This window comes from Amia ocellicauda, chromosome 12 (genome assembly GCF_036373705.1).
Source record: "Amia ocellicauda isolate fAmiCal2 chromosome 12, fAmiCal2.hap1, whole genome shotgun sequence".
Classification (NCBI taxonomy): Eukaryota; Metazoa; Chordata; class Actinopteri; order Amiiformes; family Amiidae; genus Amia; species Amia ocellicauda.
In genome coordinates, this window is record NC_089861.1 from 4,329,467 (window position 1) to 4,357,435 (window position 27,969).

The window sequence follows — 27,969 nt, forward strand, 5'->3', positions numbered from 1 at the left end:
CAGAAAACAGGAGACGCTTCTTCACACAGAGAGGCGTCACAATCTGAACAAACTCCCCAGCGATGTGTCTGAAGAGACAATTTGGGAACATTTAAAAACAGACTGGATAGGATCCTTGATCACTTAGTTATTAATGGACACCAAACGAGCACGATGGGGTGAATGGCCTCCTCTCAATTGGACACTGTCTTATGTTCTTATGTTCTTAATACTGTAAAAGGAGCTATATGTATCTGATATGATGTATGCTCTTGAATATTATTATGATTGATTATCATGTTTTCTCATGACAAAACTTTCCCTTATAAACTCTAAACCAGGAAATCATGGAAATCCGATTGCAGTTACATTGCCATTACGCTCTGATGGCTTCCCTTTCTGGCTTCAAGACCCCTAACCGTTCTTTTATCTCCTGATCACATCTTGTTAGCAGGAATCAGACCCCCAGCAGAACCTGGAGGCTTCGGGTGTCAGCACCTGACAGACCACGAATAACAGATGAATGACACCTTACTTTCCCTGGGGATCGGCTAACAAGAAAGGCGAGCATAGATGAAATCTCACGTAAACACGGATCTAGCGCATTAACAATAAGCAACACGCTCTCCAGTGATTTCTTACAGATAAGAGACAAATCAATATACTTTTGTTGTTGTTGTTGTCTGTTTTCCCACACCAGATTCCACCCTCATTAGTGTGGCATTAGTTTGCAATGTTACACTAAGGTTAATAGTGCACATAAACTACTGAGAAATTAAATAACTAAACAAAACAAAGCAAAGCAAAACACTAAAACACAAGGTGCCATGAGTCATAGGTTTAGAGAAGAAAGAATGCTTGTTACATGTTACAGAGGAAATAGGTTAAAAAAACATGTAACCAAGCCTGTGCAAAGAGGAAATGAGGGAGGAGAGAGCAGCCAGACAGATGATGTTTAATTATTTGCTCATTATTAAAACCAATTAAAATCGAAAAATACATAAAGCCACACAGACAAAAACAACCAACCAACCAGTGAGCGGTGCAGACGAGAGGAGGCCGTGAGGATCTCGATCTTCCTTCAGTCACTGCTCTTTCTCGTGTCATAAAAACATTCACCCCATCGTGCTCGTTTGGTGTCCATTAATAACTAAGTGATCCAAGGATCCCATCCAGTCTGTTTTTGAATGTTCCCAAATTGTCTCTTCAGCCACATCGCTGGGGAGTTTGTTCAGATTGTGACGCCTCTCTGTGTGAAGTGTTTGAAGTGTCCTCTCACCTGAGTGGCCACACCTCACTGGAGACACAGGGACTTTAAGTCCTACTTTAACACAATTATCCAATATTAAACATCTTTGCACTGCATAGAGACATCAAATGAAAACGGTGTAAAGTGAAAATGTAGATATAGGTCTAATTAATAAATAATCAAAGTGAAAAACATGCACTAAATAGTGGACGGAGAGTACACACCCTGTTGGGGGGAGAAGAAGCTATCAGAGCCATTATTATGCTGGTGATGATATTTATGTGGGATTCATATTAAAAGGTAACTAATTATTAATATTATTAACAAAAACAACAATAATAATAATGTACAGATGTATACCAACTGTGTTGCCACAGCCCTGAGCTCAGAACTGGGTTGCAATTTTTCATGTGAGTCTGACAAGGAAACTTTGTGCTCTGAAAGTGTTTGAAAGGCAGTTTGGTAAATGTGAAATGATCTTGTGAAACTGGAGGCTCCGCCACGGGTGTAAAGAGGGATAATCATTAAAGCTGTGGTGAACCAGTCATAAGAATAGGAACCATTCTAGAGACAAGTCGCTCATATCCTTTCCCTCATTTCATTACATTTGACTCGCTCTTCCAAAATGAAAATCAAATTTCCCGTTTTTCATTTTATGTTTGCATTTTCATGCCTTTTCGATTGTAGGGAAATGGGCCTGGAGAAAACTTGATCAGGGAAATGATGAAATGAAAAAATCAAACTACACAGAATGCGTTTTGTCCTGAAGATATTAATCAAAAGTAAACGGAAAAATAAGACATTGTGAATTGCAACTTGGCTTAAAGCCTCTGTCTTCCTAGATTCCATTTTCTTTTGAATTATAGAAAATAGAAACACAATTCAATAACCCATGCAAGCTTGAAAATTAAATCTGAAGAAACTATAGTGTCAATTTCTGACCCATTTCTTGAAACAATCTCCTACTGTCTAACTCTCAAACTCAAGATTTGCAGATCTACTGTTATACTCTATAGCAAAATAAAAGAATAATAATAATAATAATAATAATAATAATAATAATATTGATGCTATTTATTCAATTCACACCAGAAGGAAGGCAGGAAAGAAATCACAGGTTTATTGTCTGTGAAATATTCCAATCAAATTATGCAGAAGAGTACTAAAGACATCTTAGTAGTTCTCGATGAAGAGTCTTTCTTAATTCTATAGCACTGCATAACAATAAATAACAGTCAAACCAGCACATCAGACCTGTGAATCTGGCTGCACGGGCTGAGGGGTTAACATATCCCATAGATCTCCCAGCCCTTGCAAAACGCATCGAGTTAAAGTGAGTTACAGCTCACTTGATAGGAAAGGATGGATCTACAACTTATAAATCGATGAGAGAGCACTGCCTCCATTTGTTTTTTACAGTGCAATAAATAATGTGCACTGCTTTCTACATCAAGTATCTTTATATTTATTTATTTATTTATTTTCAATAAGCACGCATAAATATATCTGACAGAAAACACCTTGAGGAGGCTTGTTAGAGGAAGACTGCATCTGTTTGTTTCTTTCTTTCTCTCTCTCTCTCTCTCTCTCTCTCTCTCTCTATCTCTCTGAGAGTGCAGCAATGCAAAACGAGTCGCCACAGCTTTCCTGGGCCTTTCGGTACACAAAAGAAACCAACAGTTCCGTGACTTGAGAGCTCTGGGAAAACTCTCCTCTTGTCGTTCACATGGGTGTGAATTTCCAAAGCTGCCTAAGGGTTTGCTAATAAGTAAGAACAGTGTGTATGATTCATAGAGTTACTGTAACAAGCATCTTCACAAAAGTGCAGAATTGAGAACAAGGGCAGTGATGTTCAGACTGTACAATGCACTAGTTAGAGCTCATCTGGATACTATGGACAGTTCTGGGCTCCACACTTCAAGAAAGATATCGCTGCTCTAGAGGCAGTTCAGAGGAGAGCAACCAGACTTATTCCAGGTCTGAAGGGAATGTCCTACTGAGAGGCTGAGGAACTGAACCTTTTAACCCTGGAACAGAGGAGACTACATGGGGACTTGATCCAAGTCTTCAGAATCATGAAAGGCATTGACCACATCAAACCAGAGGAGCTTTTCCAGATCAGCAGGGACACACGCACCCAGGGACACAAATGGAAATTGGGCTTCAAGGCATTCAAGACAGAAAACAGGAGACACTTCTTCACACAGAGAGGCGTCACAATCTGGACAAACTCCCCAGCGATGTGGCTGAAGAGACAATTTGGGAACATTCAGAAACAGACTGGATAGGATCCTTGGATCACTTAGTTATTAATGGACACCAAACGAGCACGATGGGGCGAATGGGCTCCTCTCCTTTTTAAACTTTATGTTCTCATTTAAAATGGTCATCATTGGAAAAACTGCGAAGTGTAATAAATTGCAGTGTGAGGTGTTTGCCTGTGATGCACTTGACTTTGTGCTTGGTGGGTTTGTGCCACAAGGGTGTACCCTGTATTGTGCCCTGTGCCCTCCAGGTTACTGGACCTAGAACTGCAAATGAACGGATGGATGGGTGATTATCCAGTGGAACGTTTTTGTTTTCATGTGACTGAGATTATTCATCTACAAAATTACCAAACTGCACTTTGCCATTTTAGAAAGCGATGGCTGAGGGTTTGTTAGGATTGGAATTGATTTCCAATGAAAAGGCAAGTTGCACTTCAAAGTAAAATAAAACATGACCTTTTTCAGACAGCGCTGCACATTTCCCTCTGCACATCGACGTCCTGTGCACAGTGTCGACGATGGTACGGCCCTCTGCTCAGCAGGCTTGAGTCCAGGTGTCTGGTCTCTCTCCCACTCTCTGCTGTTTTCACTGAAGTGCAGCAGCTCTTGCCTGCCAGTATATCTACATATGGATTTCTTTTATGATAAATGTGAGTGTTTCTGGTATGTTGTTGGAATAACTTAAGATCCCAGTTCAGATATGCACGTTGAACTTTTTTTGAATAAACCTTTGCCGAAATTCTGTTTCATTCATAAGATGTAGCTACTCTTGAGATTCTCTAATGACAAATAAATGAAATGTGATGCTCAGTGTTGCACATGCTTTACAGCACCATCTGTTGGTAACGACTGCAACGGCAACTGTACATGAAATGCAAATCACCTGGATTTCCTCATTGCATACTCTTCTCCCGCTATAGATTGAATCCTGGGATAATAAATAATTGCACTGGTTTATTTATGTATTTATTTGTAATGTATCAATTACTTCTTGTTAATTTGGTCGGTTTCATCATAGCTGTGTGTTTGTGTGTTTACAAACTTCCATGCATCGTCCGCACTGTGACAGACAAACCCTGCGTCTCAAAGCGGTCAACATCTGCACACGAACATGTGAAATGAAGTTGTTTTTCTTACTTTCCCAGATAAAATTAGAGATGACATCATATTCACATTATATCCACAGAGCAGTGGCATAGAATCAACAGATGTGAAGCATATAATGCAATTAAAATATTTATAGAAACAACGAATAATGAAAAGATCTACATGCATGATATCACTTTTCCAACAAATGGAAAGTTAGAAGAAAACGACAACACCAACTCAGCACTAACATCAAAGCCATTATTTTTATTTATTTATTTCCCACAGATTTTTTTTTTAACCTTCAAAAAAGTCATAACGGTTTTCAGATGTGCTTAGACTTCAGAAAGCTTGCCACAGACTACCAAACTGAGAGCTGCCCAAGGATTGTCAGCATTTTCAAAGACAGTGCAATATACCTTTAAGCATTCAGAGTTCAGCATTTGTGGTATGCATCAAAGCCTGGATCTCTGAGAAAAGACCAGTGTGTCTGCATCAAAAAGACAACTATATGGAGAAACTCAATATTTCAATATTTATGTAGTGTTAGCATTAATAACTATAGTAAAAAAGTTAAAACAATGTATTTTTCCATGTAACAGATAAGATAAATATTATGATGCAATAATACATATATCAATAACTACTTTTGATTACTTGTCAGGATGTCCAAATCATTGAATTATTATTATTATTATTATTATTATTATTATTATTATTATTATTAATACATTTCCTAATGAGATTTGTCAATTTGTTGCGTCTGTGCTAGAGTTTATGTTAACCCTTTGTACTCAGAAACTACCTCCCCTAAACAGATTCTGTTCAACCCAGGTTGAAGAATTCCAGTTTTAAATGTCACATTTTCACAGATATCTCCATCATATCACCTGGATTGTCTACGAGCACTGTGTTTAACTAGTTAATGCAACACATCCCGACATGCTTTCGCTCAAGTTGACCAATCCAGCCTGTGAAGGGTTAAGTTGATAACAAGGGAAAGCATCCTCCCAGCATATCGCCAATAAGACAAAGACAGCGACACGAACACATTATTACTGCTTTATGGTTTTCTGAAGCAAGTGTTTAGGAAACCATGGTGCTTGCAATTAAGAGAGCAATTAGCAGCCATGCCAGTGCAGAACATGCTTCGTATTCCTGCGTTTAAAGTACATAAGCACGTCAGCTCTGCATCGCATTCACAGCTCGCTACTTGAGCGTATACAGCACGGATCACTGTACCGGAGAGACTACACAGCTACAACAGATATACTTCATATTTCAAAGTTACCATATAGCAGTGGAAAGCCACCTGCACATTGCATCAGACACAAAGTAACCCCCGAGCTGCTCGGCGATGTGAGGCAGCCAGAGACGAGTGATAGATGCTCCTCAGCCCGTTTGTCTTTATTTAACGTCATGCCAAAAACAGACCGCCCTGCCCTGCCCGGCTCCGACCACTGGGACGGGGTGGCTAGCGGTGGGGTCCCAGGGTCCCCAGGCCCGGAGCGCTTTCCTCCTTGCGCGTCTTAACCCCCTCCCTCCCTCTCTCTCTCTCTCTCCCTCCCTCTCTCTCTCTCCCCCAGGATGTTTGCATGCTAATCCGCGGTACACGTGTTCCGCAGGATGTGAACTGCGAGGAGGAGCAGCAGGGAGAGCATGCTGGCTTCATCTGGGGGAGACACGCACCTCAGCGGGGCTCATTCCGCCTCCCCGTCCCTGAGCTGCGCGCACGGTTACAGCCCCAGCGAGGGACTTTGCGCCGCGGCTGACCGACAGTTGTTGCGTTTCTTTCCCTTTGGTGGAAAACGAATTCTTGTCTTGCTTTTTCTTCTTTGCCATCGGGATTAAATGGGAACAATGATGAGAGTGATCTAGAAAAACCAACCAAACAAGCACCGACGCAGATGTTACAGCATGCAGATCAGGTTTGCTAGTAAGTGGGGTTGCTGTGGTGTGCTGGCTGCCCCGGGCTGCTCGTCTATCTGTTGATCCGTGCCTGCTTCAGCCCAGCGGCTGTGTGTCTGCAGACTACATCATTCAAGGTGTTTTACCATTAACGCCACCCGAGGCAAATGCCAATACAGTTTAATAGCAAATAAACCCAATATTCTGGGGCAAAACTGGTCTAAGTTATACCTGCTTTATTTGAACAAAGTAAACATCCAGTATGTACTTGTAAGTCTAGAAACACTTGCCAATGGAATGATATGGCTACATTAAACCGACTCAATTGAGGTTCAAAAGTAGCGCACGTACTTCTGCCCGGGCAGCTGCAGTTTCCTCGCAGGTGTATTGCCTGTGCCCGGGGGCTGGACTAGTGGGGTGCGCTGAGTTTGCGGATGCGCAGCTGGAAGTTGTTCTGGGTGCAGGTTGTGTCGGCAGGTGAGAGTTATTCAGTTGTGCATTGCTGGTTGTGTCAGCAGGTGAGAGTTTGGCCGTAGTTGTGGACGGTGCGTTGTGGTCGGCCGGTCTTGGACTTCCCAGGGACAGCCAGCTGCGCAGATCTGCGGCCGGAGCGCAGTCCGGGCTGTCGGTTCAGCGCCGCCGCTTCGCCATGAAGAGGAGACAGAAGCGCGTCCTGCAGATGACCTTTCTGTTCATGGTGGCTTTGATCTTCTTGCCCAACATTGGCCTCTGGTCGCTTTACAAGGAGAAACACCTGATGAAGTCACCGGAGGCCGGGGAGCAGGTAGGCTATGTTTGTAAGACTGTCTGCTCGCTTTGAAAGCGTGTGTTCATTCATTCATGACGTCTGAAAGTTTATTGCAGTGCTCAAGGTCCGCTCTGATACAGAAATATCCCAACACATCTACAACAAGAAAAAAGTGAAATTATTACAGTGTGTGGCATTGCACTTTTTGCTTATTTATAATACGCACCTGTCATAGCCCATAGCAGGCATGTGTTAATGTTTGCGATCCAATGTTTATTGCTAAGCCTTTATTGATTGATTGAGATATCGGAAGAGGAGATGCATGTGAGAGGACTTAGGTCATGTCGGGTTTCTTTACAAAGTCAGAAGTTTACCAGGTGTACCTCAAAGCGGTGTATTAGTTCACCACATTAGTTTAACTTTGAGGAATGGGTTAATGTGGTTAAACAAACGGGAACATTACATTTTCTGGAAGTCAATGCACATTACCAGTGTGTACACTATATTTTCAAACATCTAATTGAGATATAGTAGTATGTCTTGCATTTCCCCAGATGTTTTAGTGTACCATAATACAATATATGTAATTATCCATTATTTTATCTTAAACAAATCTTAAGTGTGGTAAAAATAAATTAAGAATAATCTTTAACAGGGCTGTGTACAAAACAGAGCAGTATACCCTTTGAGTGTGCTTCTGCTAAGTCATTATGAAACAGCTCATTTAGAAGAGTAAGGGAAACCCATGGATTATTTAAAAACGCTGAAATCCCTGCTCAGAAGTTAAATTAGCCCTAGATCAAGGATTTAGGGTTAAGTGGTCTGCTGTTTGTAGTACTATGAGCAGCCCTGTAGGTGGTATTCTTTATTGCAATATTTGCAATAGCTGGGTTAAGCCTCTGAGTCATAGTTCAGTTCAGTTGAGGTCATAAAATTAAAAGCAAAAACAATCTGCATGAAATTGGACTGACATATTTACTAGTCCCCCCCCCAAACCCCCCCTCCCACACAATTTTATAGTGTAGCTGTTTTTGTTTTGGTGCAAAATGGCAACCAGAATACAATGGCCACTGACCTTCTCATCATATCAAGTTCTTTGGGATGAACAGCGCTAAATAAATACAACAATTTTTCATCTTGGATGGATTAAAACAAACTATACGTGCTATTGAAACTGCCATCATGCAGTGGCCATAAATTATTTTAATGGGGAATGTAGATTTACATTAAATTAAGACTGAGCATTGTGGTATAAATCTCATCCTAATTCCATTGTCATTATGTTGTGACATTTGATTAAGAATGGGTTTTAAATGTGACCATAAATTAAACACAAACATAATTCTAAGAGGCAGCTGGAATTCTAGGTTGGATGAACAATGGATTCCATGCTCCACTGTTTCTTTACTGAAATTAAAAGTTATTATACATTCACGTCAATATATTTCATACTTAGATAGCATCTTACTTACTGTTCATATAAATCTAATCTTTAGCATATCATAAAATAATATTGTTTTACGTTTTTATTTATTTAAGCAAAATTACACATGAAACTCAACCTAAATCAATATTTTATTTGTATATCTTTATCTAGGAGTATTTTAAGTAAAGCTAACCTTTTTACTCAGTTTTAGAATGCAGCAGTTTAGTTTAATATCCTCCATTGCAAATGGTTTTGACACAGACACTGTTTTTGAGCCGATATATTATTCGATTCTCATTCTTATTTGTATCTGCTTTTTTTCTTTAATGATGACAATGCTATGGTTTGGGATATGAGTTAATTTCTTGGCTAAATTACCAGGACCAGAAGTTGTATTTAATCATTTCTGTAAGCTTTGTGTCTGGTCCTGTAGTTCACTCTATGGTCAGCATCTCTATTTAAATTTAAAGGAAAATATTTGTTTTATTTAGAGAAGCTGTGTGGCCTGCTTACCACATCCATAATATATACACATCTAAAGACATCCCTGTCTTTACCCTAAACCACTAAGGGGCTATAAACAAGGCACAAAAGAAGGACGAATTCAGATGCTGTTTCTATAGCTAGGATAGTTATCTAGTAATCAGTGTCTATATTAATTAACTTAATCACATACATGAAAAACTGCAAAACACTAAGGCAGACTAAAAGTAATGAATGGAAAACATAATTAATTTCCTTTTCATGTAAGATAATGTTAACTTGGCTAAAATCAAATTAATTCATTTTTAATTTGCAGTTTAGAGAAAATCTTACAAAACTCCGGCCTGTGTCAGAGTACGCTGGGTCTTTGGGTTCAAGTTCTAATTTGACATTCATTTCCTTCCGATGTATTTTATTTTAAATGCAGTGATCGCACAACTTTTGTATATTTGTATACAGTATATCTGACCTTGTTATTTCCATGTACACGCAGTAATGAAGGTGGATATGTTAGGACAATCATATGTAGGAAGGACAATGGTGCATTCATCAATTGCCATGATTTGCAAACACTGATCTGCTTAAAATAAAGTTTAGCAGCGCAGTGGCGAGCGGACATAGGCGATTAAAATGAGGAGAGAAAGTAGCCTATACATTTTATTTGCATTATATTATTCTCATCAGTTTATCTTCTCATCAGTATATTACAAGCTGGCTGCACAGCTGCCTGTGAAAATGCTTGTCTTTGGATCACAGGATGGCCTTAATTTACAAATAAGGCATATTTTATAATATTATATTAGGTGTGGGTGTGTGCTGTGGCCCGCCGAGGCTCCTCGTGTTTGAGCTTTGTAGCGCAGCCTGTACTTACAGATTACCGCTGGTGGACATGTCTAACTCATGTCTTAGCTTAGTTACTCCCATGGTGTAATGATCCCTTGAGTAGGCCAACTCACTCTAATCCTTTAAGGGATAACAGTTTTCCTTGGAGTTAAATACCATTCAAATGTATTCACTCTCATAGTTTCTTTTGATATGAATAGTAAAATTAAGCACGACCCAATGGATTAGTAACATTGTCCTTCCTCATCAACTCCCACATTTGAGAAATTATAAAATGGTAAAATTCACAGAGCCCTTATTACAAGCTACTAATGAACACAACCGTTTACTATTGTACAGCAGCATGATAGGACTGTCAAAAGGTGTATTGCTGATCTGCTTTGTGTCCGTATTCAATTGCACAGGTAATTAAACACTGACATAAAAGCAAAGGCAAGGATTGCTAATATAATTGCATTTATTAAGTCATATTTTCTCAGTTCCTGTCCTGTCATAATTACAGTTCACACAAAAAGCATTTTAAAGTATTACAAAAGTGCAAATAGTTCGACAATTTAAAGCATTGCAAAAGTGCAGTATTACAATCAATACAAAATATCGGTAGTCTCGGTAAAGCAGTAGAAGTAACTAACTAAACTAACAGCACCAGTGAAGGGAAGGAGTTGTGGCATATGCAAATCTTGAGTATAGAGAGAACACCAGACGATTCAATAATTCAATAATATCTGAGGGGACGTTCTATGATGATATTTATTGTGCAACTGTGGTGATATTGTGTTGACAGAGCTCACCCTTTCCACCTGGTCTCATTACTTTATGTTTTGGATGATTTTAGTGTTAAAAATACCACTTAAAATACCACCCCTTACATTTACATTAAGGTCAGATCATTGACTCAGGAAAACCTGGTATTTAAACACTTAAAATTGCAAATACAATGAATGTATTTCTCTGTTTTGAGTGAGCAAACAAAATCTACAAAATCATCCAAAGCCACCTCTGTTTTGTAAGCTTTAAATAATAGCATGTTTAACAAATATCTAAATCAATTCAAAAATGCATTTACAGTTTGCAGTTTGGACTTTGAATACCCTCTCTTTGCCAGTTTATTGTAGAAAGACAAATGCAACACTCCCATTGAAATGGAGGCAATTGGCAATGGGTTTTATTTCATGAAGTCTTTACTTAATGTTCAAGGGATTATGTAGCCAAAGCTGTGAGTAACTGTTTTCATGCTTGATATAATTTAAAAAGGACAGTTAAAACCACCTCTACTGAATTCTATTGCTTTTAGAAAATATTAAAAGCCCATTGTATTCAGTTTGCGGATGCAGTTTAATACATATAAAACAGACACTGGTAGATGTGAGACTATTTGGTTTATATAAATCCTTTTTCTTGTAGGCTTTGTGAACTTTAGATAGCAGCACATATCCAAATATTTCAGCCTTACTGAACAATAAGCCATCCAACGCCTGACACAAACCGAAATCTCAATGTATGGGACCTGCTATTGTGTTGCTGTCGTCTGAACTTGAATAGCTTACAGGGAGACCACCTTGAAACTGTTATGATTCAGCCTTTATTTCCTCTCTTGAAATATCAGAACAACAAGAGTCCTTTTACTCCCCCCCTGCATGCTGAAAAGTCTTGAATGCATTCTTGTGGCATTCATCAGACAATGCACAGCGATCTCTGCACACGTTTTCTCATCACATCTCGAGAATAATTACATCTCTAAATAAGCGTGATGGGAAAACATTGTGTTGCTGCTTTAGAAACGGTCACTGGTGAAGTTTCAGATGCCAGTTGCGACGGTAGGCAGCCGGGAGATATCCCAGTTAAATAGATATTAAAAAACGGCGCTGTCACTGGACCAGCCAAGAGTGGTGATTCATAATGCAATATAATAGCACAGATAGGGAAGGATATTGTGTCTGTTTGTTCATTTGACTGATGCCTTACCCATGGTGGCTACTGTTAATAATACAATTGTGCATTATGTGTAATGCAACAATACAGACTCCCAGGTTACTGTAAATACAGGATGAGCCATTTATATCTGACACAGAGAAGACCTGTTATAGTGTTCATAGGGAACAGGGAAGCAGACCTTTTGTAGAGTGGTGACACGCTGTTTCCTGCTTATACTTCAATATGGTTGAAAAACACGCTTTCCTTTCTTCGGTTTTGTTTTATTACGAACATAAATGTCCCACACCATACAGTCTGTGGTGCAGCACTCGCACGTTAATAAACTGCAGGTACAGCAGAAACCTCCATGCAGTTTGTTACAAAGCGAGGCATGAATACAGTCAGTAGAAGCAATGCATTATTGAGTGCCTCATCCTTGGGAATTTTTACCACGGTGCTCATAGCAAAACCTTGATCATTTGTAGTGTAGACTGTGAAGCACAAGGAAGTTCTCTATTTCACAATGAGCCGGTCTGGATTCCTCTTGGATTTCAAAGAGATGAATGAGCTTCTTTTTGTCCCACACTTCTCTGAGACAAGAATGCGTTCCACACCTAAAGACAAACTCTCTCTCTCTCTCTCTCTCTCTCTCTCTCTCTCTCTCTCTCTCTCTCTCTCTTCCCAGACCAAATCAATCGATCGCTGCTTGGTTGCTCAAGCGTAGATATACAGGTCAGGTCTAGAGAATTGAGGAGGCCACGACTGCGCATTGCCTTCCTGCTTTTGTGAATATATCTATAATACATTTCCACCCCTGAGGTGAGACCGAAAACACAATGTCCAGTGTGGGGAAAACACTGCGTAAAAGACAACGAACACAGTGCTGTAATGTACTGAAGCATGACTGAAGTTTACAATGCATCCGGAAAGTATTCACAGCGCTTCACTTTTTCCACATTTTGTTATGTTACAGCCTTATTCCAAAATGGATTAAATTAATTGTTTTCCTCAAAATTCTACAAACAATACCCCATAATGACAACGTGAAAGAAGTTTGTTTGAAATCTTTGCAAATATATTAAAAATAAAAAAAAGCACATGTACATAAGTATTCACAGCCTTTGCCATGACACTAAAAATTGAGCTCAGGTGCATCCTGTTTCCACTGATCATCCTTGAGATGTTTCTACAACTTGATTGGAGTCCACCTGTGGTAAATTCATTTGATTGGACATGATTTGGAAAGGCACACACCTGTCTATATAAGGTCCCACAGTTAACAGTGCATCTCAGAACACAAACCAAGCCATGAAGTCCAAGGAATTGTCTGTAGACCGCTGAGACAGGATTGTATCGATGCACAGATCTGGGGAAGAGTACAGAAAAATGTCTGCAGCATTGAAGGTCCCAATGAGCACAGTGGTCTCCATCATCCGTAAATGGAAGAAGTTTAGAACCACCAGGACTCTTCCTAGAGCTGGCCGCCCGGCCAAACTGAGCGATCGGGGGAGAAGGGCCTTAGTCAGGGAGGTGACCAAGAACCCGATGGTCACTCTGACAGAGCTCCAGCATGTCTCTGTGGAGAGAGGAGATCCTTCCAGAAGAACAACCATCTCTGCAGCACTCCACCAATCAGGCCTGTATGGTAGAGTGGCCAGACGGAAGCCACTCCTCAGTAAAAGGCACATGACAGCCCGCCTGGAGTTTGCCAAAAGGCACCTAAAGGACTCTCGGACCATGAGAAACAAAATTCTCTGGTCTGATGAAACAAAGATTGAACTCATGTCTGGAGGAAACCAGGCACCGCTCATCACCTGGCCAATACCATTTTTCAGCGGCAGGAACTAGGAGACTACTCGGGATCGAGGGAAAGATGAATGCAGCAATGTACAGAGACCTCCTTGATGAAAACCTGCTCCAGAGCACTCTGGACCTCAGACTGGGGTGAAGGTTCATCTTCCAACAGGACAACGACCCTAAGCACACAGCCAAGATAACAAAGGAGTGGCTACAGGACAACTCTGTGAATGTCCTTGAGTGGCCCAGCCAGAGCCCAGACTTGAACCCGATTGAACATCTCTGGAGAGATCTGCAAATGGCTGTGCACCGACGCTCCCCTCCAACCTGATGGAGCTTGAGAGGTCCTGCAAAGAAGAATGGGAGAAACTGCCCAAAAATAGGTGTGCCAAGCTTGTAGCATCATACTCAAGAATACTTGAGGCTGTAATTGGTGCCAAAGGTGCTTCAACAAAGTATTGAGCAAAGGCTGTGAATACTTATGTACATGTGCTTTTATTGTTTTTTATTTTTAATAAATTTGCAAAAATTTCAAACCAAACTTCTTTCACGTTGTCATTATGGGGTATTGTTTGTAGAATGTTGAGGAAAATAATGAATTTAATACATTTTGGAATAAGGCTGTAACATAACAAGATGTGAAAAAAGTGAAGTGCTTTCCAGATGGACTGGCAGAGAACTGGTTGGTGGCATTGTCTGCATTTCCACTGGTCCACAGTAGTGATGTCACACTCATGACAAAAGCGAGCAGAACGATCATTGACATGTCCCTGGTCATTTTACATGGTGGACACATTTATGTTTGTTCTTAATGTCTACTGATTCACCTGTCTGTCCAAAACAGACCTAACATATAAAAGAGATCTGTCAGAAATCCAGAAATCAGTTATTTAATCACATGATTGGTATCTGCTGCTCGAACCATCATACAAAAGAACTGTCATCTAATTACTGGTCAGTCCATGTCATTTCATATATAACCACATTTCACATAAAACATTTTAGAAATAAATTGGTTGATTTTATAAGTATTTATTTTCCTAAATGATCTGTGTTGGCTATCACATAAAAAAAGAAAAATATGGAGCACATTTCCACAATGAAGATATTTCTATTAATTAATGTGTTTTTTTATTTTAATCAAAAGCAATCATGAGATTATCCACACAATAAATGTACAATTGATTCCCCCGAGCTGCTGCGGAGAAGACAAACCCCACGCTTTTGTAGATGTAGTCTTTCCTGCTATCCAGTAAGGAAACCATATTCTGCAAACAGGCACCATCTTAAATTGCTTCAAATAATACTTTTCTTTCTCCTCTATGTGTGTGTAGCACATTTAGCGATGGCAATTGGGTTGCCAATTTGTTGTTGCGGTTGAAAATACAAATTTCTTGTGCGTCTGGCCTAAACTAATAATTTTAAACTGAGAGGCTATTAACTTAGAGAGTGGTGTGAGTTTTTTACTCCATCCAACCGCCCACCCTACTCTTTGGAACAGAAACTACATTTCTTTTTATGAACTAAAATGATTTCTTCGCTGGGTGTCATTGACTCTCTCTCTCTCTCTCTCTCTCTCTCTCTCTATATATATATATATATATATATATATATATATATATATAAAATATATAATCTTATGTGCGCCGTGAATTTCAAAGGCTTCACTATTAAGTCTGATGATTGTCAAGGTTTGTCTGGCTTGTTTTTAATAAGAGTTGTATTGGTGCCTCTCTAGACGATTTTAATAGTACAATTGCAAATCAAAAGGCGTATCACATACACTCCCAGTACATTCGGCCAAAACAAACAAGCTGTTGTGTTTTTGTTTTCTAGGGGTGTACAGAATATAACATTAACCTGTCTGTGGGGGATCATTTGCAGTAGAGTGTATGTGATCAGTTAGAAAAGCACGTACATAACCCATATTTCCCCCCTCAACATTAGTTCACGGACACAGTGGTTGAGTAATTTAATTGCAGTGTGATGACTTTCTTTATAGACACAGCCCTTGTAAAAAAGGCTACACTTCGGCCTTATCCAGAAGGTTTTTCTGCTTTTGGGTGACGGTCTGGCTTTTGCCCTTTCGTTTGATGAGATACTTTGTCACTATAACAAGCGCTCTTATTTGCCTGCTTTGCAGTTTCATAGCTGGGGAAAGGGTACAGCGCACGGGAGACAAGGTGAGCGGGGAAACTGGTGACAGGAGAGAGCGTGTTTCTACACCGCATGCTGACTGTGGCCAGTCTCAACGCGCCACTGCAGCATCCGGCCCGCGAGAAGAGATTTCAATTCTGTATTCCTGGAAAATAATCTTTCCTCTCTCTCTCTTGCCTCACAATCCTACCATTCATTTCACTGCTACCCTTAAGTAACATAGTAGCCTCAGACGGCGATGATGGCCGCCCAAAACTAAGAGTGCTGCTTTTAGTGGAGATGAGGGCTTCATCAGCAGAAGGCTTCAAGAGAGCCCACCTCCACACAGTCCACCTGGGAGGACACAGTTTCAGCGCCTGGCTCAAGGTCTGTGCGCACTAGGACAATGTAACGACTGAAGGACATGCTTTGAAGAGACTGCACTGGAACTTTGTAGGACGTCAACGGCTCTTTAGATCCCAAGCTCAGTGGAGGTTACACGTGAACAGATGAAGGGGGTGGGTGGAAATAGACACAGCATCTTCTGGTGACAGGTTCGCTGCATCATGTTTTGTTTGCTCATCTTGTGTTACCCTGTGCTGATAATTGGAGATGGAGCTGACTCATTGTCCTCTCAGGCGATGCTTATCGAGATGCACCGTTTCTCCTTGAGAATCCTATTTGTGAACGAGTTCTCCTTTTAGTCCATGGATTAAACTGGAGTGTCCATTGACGTGGGGGCCTGGCTCGCCATGCGCAAGGCTGTCTTTGCCCACAAGAGCATCTTGAGAGCGAATACCGTGTATGGTATTTATTGTGCACCTGTGTTGACATAGAACATTTATCTAAGCACGTTTTTTCTTCTTCTTCCTCTTCTTCTTCTTCTTCTTGTTTTTTTCTTTTGTCCATTGCAGGAAGAAGTAGGAAAACAAACAAAAACCCTATTAATACAAAACATCTTTTTAGCACACAAGGAGAGTGGACAGCAGTCTCGGGAACTCAGACAATCCTGCCTGGATAATGTCAACAATGAATGAATGAACCTGGCACCTAAATAACAAACAGAATTACGATTCTGACCTGTGAGACTGCATTGCTGTGCCTCATGGACGAACGTGACACAATACACCATGGCATCAGTAGGTTAATTACCCCAATTTGGGCATTAACAACAGCCTGAAACTTCACACCACCCAATATTGTTTGCTGTATACTTTTATAAGTGTCAATATGTTGTTTGTAAATATATATTTTCAGGCAACTGCGATTGAGTCGCTATTATAGAATGAGCACAAGGACAAGTCTCTCCAAAAGCAGCGTCTTCGAATCCCAACATGACAGTAGTGGTGGGCAGGGATGTGTCCTTGGTAGCTTCTTTATCATTCAACCTGAGTGTCTCTGTTTGAATGCGTCACTTGAATTCATAAGTTTCAGTTGAATATACATTTTCTTGAGCTTCTAAAACAGTGTCCAAACCCAGCTCCGGCACCCTTCAATACCCAAGACGGCATATATTAATTACTTTAAATATCTGTGTTCCTTACTCTCTATGTACTGTAAAGAACTAAACAAAAATAAATCAATAGTATTTTTCCTTGTTTTTTGTACCTCTGGACCAAACTAGTTCCCTTGTGGCATCTTTACCTTGCCATCTTTTTTGTGAAAGATTCTATATTTTTGTTTGTAAGTTCCCATCTTCTGAGTTTTAAGTGCACTATGTATTTTCTCTCTGCGTGTTCATAGGGTGTATACCAATGCCAAATGTAGCTTTTGAACACACGGTGCACAAATTACTTTTGAGTCTGGGAATTGGGTTCAATCTGGGGGGAATGCAAGGGGGGATAGCATTGTTATACGGCGAAGCTGTTTTTGCAAAACCTGTTTCTACTCTTCAACAAGGTTAAGTTTGAATAGATAACGTGGATGACAGCCCAAGTTAATTCAGATGCCTTCCCTTTTTTATGTGTCATACAAGAAAGCTTTGCCGCATATTAAAACCAAATAGTTAGACATTTGGTGAGGTGCCAAGACCTGATAATTATTTCTATAGATAATTACTTGTATTGTTTGTGAGATGTGTGAGCAAGTTGAGTTCAGGTCTATTGGGTTTTTCTTTGACATCACCGCCTTATAAAGTTTGTGACGAATGCTGATTGTATTTGTGAAAACCCTGCGTTTTGGAGATATGAAGTAAACTGTTAGATACCCCTACATTTAAATGCTTAAACCACCCAAGCGAGCACGATATCTGTGTTTTGTATCCCTTCATAGGAGCTTATTTTCCCTTAAAAGAGCAGTTCTACAGGGTCAGCCATTTCTGTTGTGAGAATTCAGCCAAAACAAAGCAGTGCCGTGGCAGTCAGAGGTTTACACACACCCTATCTTTACTCGGTTGTATCAACTGGAGTCTTCAGTTTTCCCTCGGCTGAAACAACGCTCAACAAACTCGGAAAAGATAGGTTAGGTGTAGTTTAATGAGTGATACTGATTGAACTAAACTAATGGCAGACAAACAAATGAAGAGTGTGCATGTCTTTGATTACGCTAGACAGGGAGAACAGCTCTCTCAGACAAACGCACAAGATACGATGTTAGTTGTGGTGTCTACACACTGAGTTGTGTGATACGATACCTTGTCACCAGGGTGCCCTAAAGGTTTACAAAGCATTGCCTCTGTAGGCCTGTCCTGCCTGCTCCCAGTCCACCCCGTAGCAATGCTCTCATGCTGCAGGCTCCTTCAAAATGAGCCCTGCTTTGAAGTAAATGGGTGCACAAATACATTTGTGCTGGTCATCTGCAAGGAATTGACAAACCATCAGCGGCCGATCTGCTCTATGGGTCTGATGCGCGTAATTGGTTTTGACAAGTGTGGATACAGAGCGTCTCAGACATAAACAGCAAGTTGTTCCTTTGATGTGTTTTTGCCCTTTATTTGTTTTGGAAGGTTAAAACTAATATTTTCTTGAACATTTTACCTTTCGCAAGGGTATAATCCCTCAATAAATATATAATATGGCATAAGACCTCTTTTAGGATGTTTTCCCTGTTTGTACTCATTTGTAACCATTTGCACTGTAGTTTCAGGCTACCCAGACTTTTCTTTCTTGTTGTTGTTCAGGGTATTCAGTGTCTTAATGGTTATTTTGATACACTTACCCAACCTGCAGGCCTTTGGCATGTTTGTATGTTGTGAAGAGGTCCTCACGTATGCAGAATATAATTAGGTTCACTTTTAAGATCAATGCTTCCCAGATACTTTTTAAACTGAAGGTGAGCTCTCTCAGACAGGCAAAGCATATGTTCAGAGGAAACATTCATCCGTGTTTGGCTGCAAGAAATGTGTCTTGGGATCAGGCTAAGGCCCGTGATATTGTACGTATCCTGTTAGTAATAAAAGGCCTGTGAGCTCCTGAACTGCTAAGTGGGAAAAGAACATGATCAGACTTGTGGATTTTCAAAGGGCACGATCAGGATTCAGCAAGTGACTGAATGTAATTCTGTCATGCATCTGTTATCCACTCATTTTTTACATCTAGTAATGCATTGGTTTTGATGAAAAGCAGAATGTGTTTTCCTTTACTCTGGTTTGTGCTGCCTGACCATATTGTTTAGGTTTATGAAGTTAGAAGCAGATCTATTAATCCAGTATATTTGATAGAAAGCTGCTATTTTTCTACACTGCACATTTGCATGCCTTCTCAGCTATAAATACTCACTTTGCCTAATGGGCTGCCTGCAAGGGCGAGAAATTAGTTTATCCTGGGAACAAAATGCTTGGTGATGAGAGGGTTATAGGCTTCTCAGGGTTATTAATTGTGTTCTAGTGGTGTGGGCTTGAGATATGGACTCATGTTAACTGGAGACTAGGTCGAGAGGCCTGAGATCATTCCACTGATCAGCGCCTGGATCGCTGCCCAGATTAGAGAGGTTATCATATCGGCACTGTTCCCAGGCTGCCTAACATGCTTGGTTGTACTATTCGGAGTTGTAAAGGCAGGTGAACATGTTTGGGTTGGTATGGAGCAGCCTTTGTCTAATTTGCAATAGTTTCATCAGCAAAAATCATTACATTTTAAAAACATGTATTGTATTGCATCATTAGACATTTGTTTTTATGGAGAGACAGTCAGAAGGTGTGAAACTGGAATAGTTATATTTTACTCCAGGCTGTAATTGTGTTTTGTGAACTCTGAAGATATGTAATTGATAAACACGTATAGTGTGAACAGAGACACTCAAACAATGTGATCTGCTAAATGACTTTGTTACCAATAAAGAGCATAAATAAAATCCAAAACTACTACTGTATAATTCAAAAATATTTTATATATATATAAAAGAGTTCAGAGTTAAGAGTTTGAACACCTCTCACTAGATTGGACAGTTATCCACAATTAGGATAAATAACTAGGACCCAAATGATGATCAGTCATGGCCATTCAAACAGTGACCACATTCGGTATGCGTGTGTGTGTGTGTGTGTATGTATATATATATATATATATAATTATAATAAACAACAAACAAACAACAATTAAGCTATCAAGACAGGGGTGACAAGTTATAAATCTGCTGGCTTTCAGATCAGCCATCATCCATTTGCAAAGTAGAAATACCAATGAGGAACCAATCCATCGCCTCAGATCACAGCCCAGGGATTTGAACTGTCCAATCACCAAATTGTGAAAAGAGTGAGCGTGTCACAGAAGGGTGGAGTTTACACAAAGGTTCAAAAATACAGCACAAGAATACAGCCTCAAGTTAGGGAACATACTGTACATAAGAGAGTGTCCAATCGAGAGGAGGCCATTCGCCCCATCGTGCTCATTTGATGTCCATTAATAACTAAGTGATCAAGGATCCTATCCAGTTTGTTGTTGAATGTTCCCAAATCGTCTCTTCAGCCACATCGCTGGGGAGTTTGTTCAGATTGTGACGCCTCTCTGTGTGAAGAAGTGTCTCCTGTTTTCTGTCTTGAATGCTTTGAAGCCCAATTTCCATTTGTGTCCCCGGGTGCGTGTGTCCCTGCTGATCTGGAAAAGCTCCTCTGGTTTGATGTGGTCAATGCCTTTCATGATTTTGAAGACTCGAATCAAGTCCCCACATAGTCTCCTCTGTTCCAGGATGAACAGGTTCACTAACAAAGAACTTTAGTTGCAACACATTCTTCAAACTCAGTTTTGAATTCTTTCACCATCCTTGAAAGACCCAGAAGACCTTCCACACAGCTTGGAACTGCAAGACTTATCACAACTTCTTGGCAGGAGTAAATTCACTGTTCGCTATCTTGAATCTAAATGTAATGGCAGTTAAGTAGATTGATTTGTGTATAGACCCTGTCTATATCTGAAGTGATAGCAACTAATTCTAATTCAAGAATAAATGGGATTGTCAAAGACAACCAACCTAAGTGCAACTGTATCTATATTCATAATGAGACTTATATAACGAAATACTGACACAATTAGATATTTGTTTCAGATACTAACAATATTTACTTTGTCTTAATTAATTATTGTAGTCACTAAATCCCAAAGTACATTAGTCATATATACTATTAGAATTTTCCACCTCTGTATTACTAGTTTAGTTGCAGGTTTAATAAAATGTGTTATTTTGGTATTTCTTTGACTATTGACAATTATAGTTTGTTGTTTGCCACTTTGTGATCAGCAACACTACACCCCTGTGATAACAGCCAGCATGGTCAGAACTGAATGGATTTGTCCAGAAAATCAGATACAGGAGAGACTAGCGCAGGATTGAAGAGACACACTCTGTTCTACCAGCTCCTATGAAAAGGGGCTTCTGTTGCACATTCAGAGCTCCACTTCTCCACTGGGGAGATTGTCAGCAAGTTTATTATCAGCCCTGAACAAGTGTGGTTTGTTGCTGAAGGGCGACTGGCCCACAGTGCGGTGTGGAGCAGGAAAGCACTGGAGGCTGGTCTCTGAAGCAGCTGTTCGATGGAGTGTGTGATTTGGTACAGGAAGGGGGGGGGTGATCTACGAGAGCTCCACAAGGAACCGTGAGCTAAATGTGTGTTCAGACAAATGACCCTTCTACTGTCCAGCTCGTTCCTTTTTCTGTCCGTTGATCTCGTTGGCGTTTGTTGTGCGATGTAGGGCACGAGGATTGTGTGTGTGGCAGTGTGACAGATGACAAAGCCATATATATATATACACATTTCAATACAATGCTTTGAAGGCAACTATTTACAATTTCTTGTAAAGGAGGCATTGTTAAAATGGTGGTGGCCCAGATAAAAAGTACAATACGACACCTTTTAAATGCTTTCAAGGTCTTGGAATCAGCAGGATGTGACCCAATTAGTTATAGAAGGAACAAAACAACAACACATACTTCCAATTCTTATTTCTATTAAAAGAAAATCAAATATCTTCACAGTTGGGGAAATCTGGAAATGGATATTTCATCAGCCGGCTGATATAAATACTGCTTGAGCAAGGGAAACTTCAAAATATATATTGTGTATGTATTTATTTGTTTCTGAAAATGTATGTTCTAATTGTGTGAAGCCCCTTGAGAGACCATAGTCATGTATCAGTGTAGTACGTATAAAACACTTTGATGTTTCTATCAAGCGATTCCACAAACAATATGTTGATATGTTCTATGTTGTATGTAAATCACATATCAGTTCCGCTTGATAGATCAAAAGACTGTTAACAGCATTGTTTCTCAACATACTAATACCTCTAAGACTTGGGGTGAGGGGGAAATGGCATTTCCATGTTTTGTTAACATGATTTATTTCAGCCAGTTTTATCTATAATGCACTTCAAAATAAAGCAAGGTTGGTAAAGAACATGACAAATCAAGAGACTTCACTTCATGCTTACCTCTGCTTAGAAAACTTAAGAACATAAGAAAGTGTCCAATCGAGAGGAGGCCATCCGCCCCATCGTGCTCGTTTGGTGTCCATTAATAACTAAGTGATCAAGGATCCTATCCAGTCTGTTTTTGAATGTTCCCAAATTGTCTCTTCAGCCACATCGCTGGGGAGTTTGTTCAGATTGTGACGCCTCCTGTTTTCTGTCTTGAATGCCTTGAAGCCCAATTTCCATTTGTGTCCCCGGGTGCGTGTGTCCCTGCTGATCTGGAAAAGCTCCTCTGGTTTGATGTGGTCGATGCCTTTCATGATTTTGAAGACTTGGATCAAGTCCCCACGTAGTCTCCTCTGTTCCAGGGTGAAAAGGTTCAGTTCCTCAGTCTCTCAGTAGGACATTCCCTTCAGACCTGGAATAAGTCTGGTTGCTCTCCTCTGAACTGCCTCTAGAGCAGCGATATCTTTCTTGAAGTGTGGAGCCCAGAACTGTCCACAGTATCCAGATGAGCTCTAACTAGTGCATTGTACAGCCTGAAAATTACTTCCCTTGTTCTCAATTCAACACTTTTGTGTCCAAGTGGGTTCACTTGATTGCAAAATCTTAAGAGAAGTAAGTCTCAAAGTTTTATCGGACTCCCAGGGACAATAAACAGGGTTATTCATGCATGTATTTCTAGGAAACGTTAAATGTTTTGTAGCCGTTTGCTTGTATCCAGACAGGACCACTGTCATTGCTTGCAGCCTCATTGAAGACCATGGGAGCAATTCATGTGATGAGAGCTCACATGCACCCCCACCTTGCAGATGCTGCTTTTTAGCCCCTTGGTCACCGTGTGTACGATTGTGTACGATTGTGTATGCCACTAGCAGGCATAAATGCTAATTGGATAATCCCTCTTGGTCTCTTCTTCTCATATTTGTTCTTGCCTGTAATAAGTTTAAAAGCAAAATAACAGGACTGGAAGGGAATAATTATTGGAGTTCATTACAGTTAACGGTTAAAGTGTTTAGTTCCATCATTCAGCATGGTACATTAGTAACATACATATAGTTGCCTGTCCGATAAAGAGAGTCCTCCAGTGAGTTTTGCCTTGGATCATTTCTATGTCTGCAACGGCTACAGTCGCCCTCATTTTCTTTATGGAAGAAATATGTGCGTGTGAAGAACAGACTGATGCATGGTTGATCCATCACAGAGCTCAATCCTCTGTCCTCTTTATTAAACCTCCGAGTATTAAAATCGGAGGCAGGTGACAATGTAATAAAACACAACAGAGGCTCTTCTGGGAATTGCTGTGTGGGAGATTCTCCGAGGCCAGGTTACACAGATTAGCAGAGCCAATCTAAAGCCCGCTGAGTGCTCATTTGCTGGGGACACAACCTGCGAAGATGGTGCGAGAGCGACCTGCACTGCGGCAGGGAGCAGCTGACTTGTTGATTCCTATCTATAAGCCAATGAGGCATCCATTTGGGACCCGATCTTCCAGGCACAACGGGGCTCTGATTGGAAAGATTTAACCTACGCGCACACGGCATCCCAGTCCCACAGCGCGCCGCGTGCCGCAGCGTGACCCGGTCCAATCGCAGCGTTGCACACATGCCGTGCTTTGTACAGCACAGAGAAAGCCATAGTCGTGCTGTCATTCAGATTGACAAATTACACTCTGTTGTTAAACATTTGTTGCTCTGCCGTTTCGAATTGTTAACACCAGCTGAGTATATGTGGAAGAGAAAAGCTTGCCGGCACAATCGCACACAAGATGAGGCGGGCAAAGACAAATCTTTTGAGGGTCGGGTCTCTCTTTACTGCCTGAAGATTTGTATTTCTGGAAAACCATGAATATCAAATAAAAGTGAGGTAAATGTGCATGAGTGACCTACCTAATAAAGACAGTTTTGACAGGGGCTTTGGGTTACTATTGGAGTTTAACTGAAGCTTTTTAGACATAGTGATCAGTAATAATTACCATGGGAATTATTAAGATGACTATTCTTTGCCCCAAGAACCAATCAGAAAGAGGACAAAACATCTACTGAGTTTAAGTGCTTATTGTTTTCCATTCATAAAAACTACATACCACTTTGTGGCTTTCAGTGCAGAACTGTACAGTAATTTTCCTGTTGCCATAATGCTTTTTGGTAATAACGTTAATATATTAAAGCTTAGATTAAACCACAACTTTGAGCCAACCAGGAGCTGCAAAGTACAGACCCAGTGCTTTGAAATAACTCTGGGAGAACCCTCTTCTTCTATCGTTTCCTTTTGTCAAGTAATTGTGTTTGAGTGAGTTTGAGTGATGTAAATGCCCGTTGTTTCTTTTAAATGCCAAGGAAAGCTTTAAGGAAAGTACTTGAAAAAGATTTATCTAAGTGTGTACTGACTCATGCAGACCTTTTTTGTGTTCTAATCCCTTCCAGAAATATGACGCAACTTTTTCAGGGTACGCAACGACAGCAGGAGGTCCAAGACAACAGATCTGCATCGGTGTACGTCCAGTTGACAGAGGAATCACAGCTTATAATTCATTAGTTATGGGTTGGCTAAGCAGTGTTACATAAAACAAATTGCAGAGAAACTGAAGCGCTACCGAGCTTTGTTTATTTGGTTGTTAAAAAACTCAGGGTGCAGGTGTGAGGTTCGGGGTTGGAGTCGACCAGGTCACTCTGTCTGGGATCCTGAAGGGTTCCCGTCGCATAAGAGCCAGAGCCAGAGCCAGAGCCAGAGGGATGCATATCGAGTCTATAAAGACAAGGATAAGAGGAAGTAGAATGCATTGATTTGTTTTATTTCATCCTATCATGAGAGGAACTGGAGTGGGGGAGAAAAACAACAAGACTGATTCATCTGTTGACAAATACAGAATGGGAACATGAAAAGCATTGCTTCATTAGAGAGAAAAACTCTGGGGATTAGTGTACAAACAGACTAAGTTTATTAAAAGGCATTCCAATGTATAAGCTAGTGTGTGGTATTCACTTTGTAAACACAGGGATGTACTGTTGACAGACCTGAAATGCTGTAGTGTTGAGCACTTGAATGTGATATTTTTTTACACATTTGCTCTTGGAACAGGTGCTTAGTTTTTCTGTGTGTGTGTGTGTGTATACTTTTTTGTGTTTGTATCCTAGAGCTAACTATAACACGTTTCTATCTTACTGGTACTCAAACATGATAGAAACTGATCAGGCAGAAATTGCCTAGGGAATACTAGACAATCACATGGGATGTTTGAAATCGTAGTGCTCTGATGAATGTTGAGGATCTGAAAGCATCCTGGAGAAACAGTGCAAGCTGTGCTGCAAATGACTGTGGAAATCCTAGTATTATCAATTTACTTTTTAATCACTTGCTAATAAGATATAGTCTAACTTTGCAAATATTAAGTGGCCCAATCAAGCAGACGCTGGAGAATTGCAGAAATCACACGGAGCGTCTGAAAATTAGTATTTTGATTAGTGTGTGGGACGAGTGCACTTTAGGAAATAACTGCATGGAAATTGTAATTGATATCCTAATGTCATCAACTTCTAATAAAACTTTTGTGTTTTGGGATAGCACACACACACACACACATGTGCCTGTGTGTGTGCCAGATGTGTCATTTATATATTGTGGAAACGTGGTGTGCCATGGTGCCGGACTCATTAAATATCCGGGGTCTAGCGAAGCAGATATACAAAGGCCGGGATATGTTGTGCAGGATTGTGATTTAATGTACAGTGCTGGTGCATCAAACAACAGACAAAAATGAAAAAAAAACAAAGTCCCAGTCCAATGACCTGGATCTCCGTTCTGCGGTCTCCGTTTCTCTTCATCTTCTCAGCCTCCACACAATCCCCCAACACGCAACCCCTACTTCCTCCATCACAGCGGTATATTATTGGAGTTGCACAAATCATGGGAGCCCTGTATGTTAGTCACTCCCCATCGCTGATCGATCTCACCATGTAGTGCCCTTTGGGTTCTATACGTTTTTTTTTTCATTTTGTTTCCTTATATTTCACAAACAATGCATACAAGCAGGGCTACTTTCACACACACACACACACACACACACACACACTCATATATATATATATATATATATATAAATTACAAAACACAAACGGCACCAAGAATACATTTTTTCAGTATATTTGCAATGAACTATTACGACATTGTTAGAAAGAAAAATCTATATAATCTCAGTTTAAACTTGACAATACGTGAATCCATAAAAGATATACCAATTTCACGAGAACCAGGCTATAAGAATAAAACAGAATTGCCTTCACAAGGACAGCCCAAGGAATTTATTATTGTCAGTGGGACCAGAAAAAAGGAACAAAAGCCATTCTCAAGATTACTCTTGTAGTACTTGTCATAAGGCATAAAAGGCTTGTGTTGTGAGGCACTATTAGGTGTGACACTAGGGTAGACTTCAATTTTGAGCAATAATAGGTTGTGTGTATGTAGCAATTGGATTGTGACCATGTCATCCCCTAAAAGAATGAGTATTTTTATAGCATTGTAGCTCTTTTACATGAGAATTGAATCCCCTTTTCACATGCAAACGAGCTCATTTCTTCCTGCTGTAACCAAGGCTGTTAAGAAGTCCCTGTCATTTTGCATAACTTTTTCTCGCTGTGTTTCTAAAGCAAAATATAGATTTTTCGAAATGCATAAATTTAACACATTTTAGATATGCCCGCAACAGAAGGCTTCAATTAGGCTTGTCACGGCCGATGAGGTGAGTAAGTGGCATGCGGTTATTTTTGTATGAAGGTGCAGGACTGAGAAGATGCACAGAGACATGGTGCAGGGTGGGTGAGGTCTCTTTCTTTGAGATGCCTCTCATTAGAAAACCAAACAAAAGCAAAAATGATCTTTGTGTTACCTGTATTTGTACTGCTCTTTTATGTCTTATTTATATTTCTGTTCCAGTATAGTATACGTTTATAGTGACAATTCTCATTCTAATCTATCTCTTTAATATGATTGAAGGCATTCAGATCGGATACCAGCCCTGTTAAATAATGCGCCCATATTCTGAGTTCAGTGAACGTGCTGTAATGTTTGTAATGTTCCGTTTTCATCTTAGATCACATGGCTTAATTATTTGTATTTGTATTCTTTAGATTATTTCTTAACCATTTAGTAAAGAATAGTGATCAACAGTCTTTACTTATTTACATGTTTTTTATATTTTTGACTATAAGAAGCAATCAAACAAACAGTTAGGCCTACTGCGTGTCTCTAATTGTCACTGTCTGAACTATGTCAGTGTTTTTTTTTTTTTTTTT

The 27,969-nt window shown here is 40.1% G+C and overlaps 1 protein-coding gene across 1 annotated transcript in view; it reads left to right on the plus strand.

Moving 5' to 3' along the window:
* Nucleotides 1-6,150: 6,150 nt before the first annotated feature.
* The window catches only part of galntl6 (polypeptide N-acetylgalactosaminyltransferase like 6), a 257,597-nt gene continuing 235,778 nt past the window's right edge, over nucleotides 6,151-27,969 (plus strand). Inside the window, exons 1-2 of the mRNA XM_066718126.1 lie at nucleotides 6,151-6,517; nucleotides 7,008-7,273. Coding sequence (XP_066574223.1) covers nucleotides 6,499-6,517; nucleotides 7,008-7,273 — 285 coding nt within the window. The 5' untranslated portion in view covers nucleotides 6,151-6,498. The remainder of the gene's footprint in view (nucleotides 6,518-7,007; nucleotides 7,274-27,969) is intronic.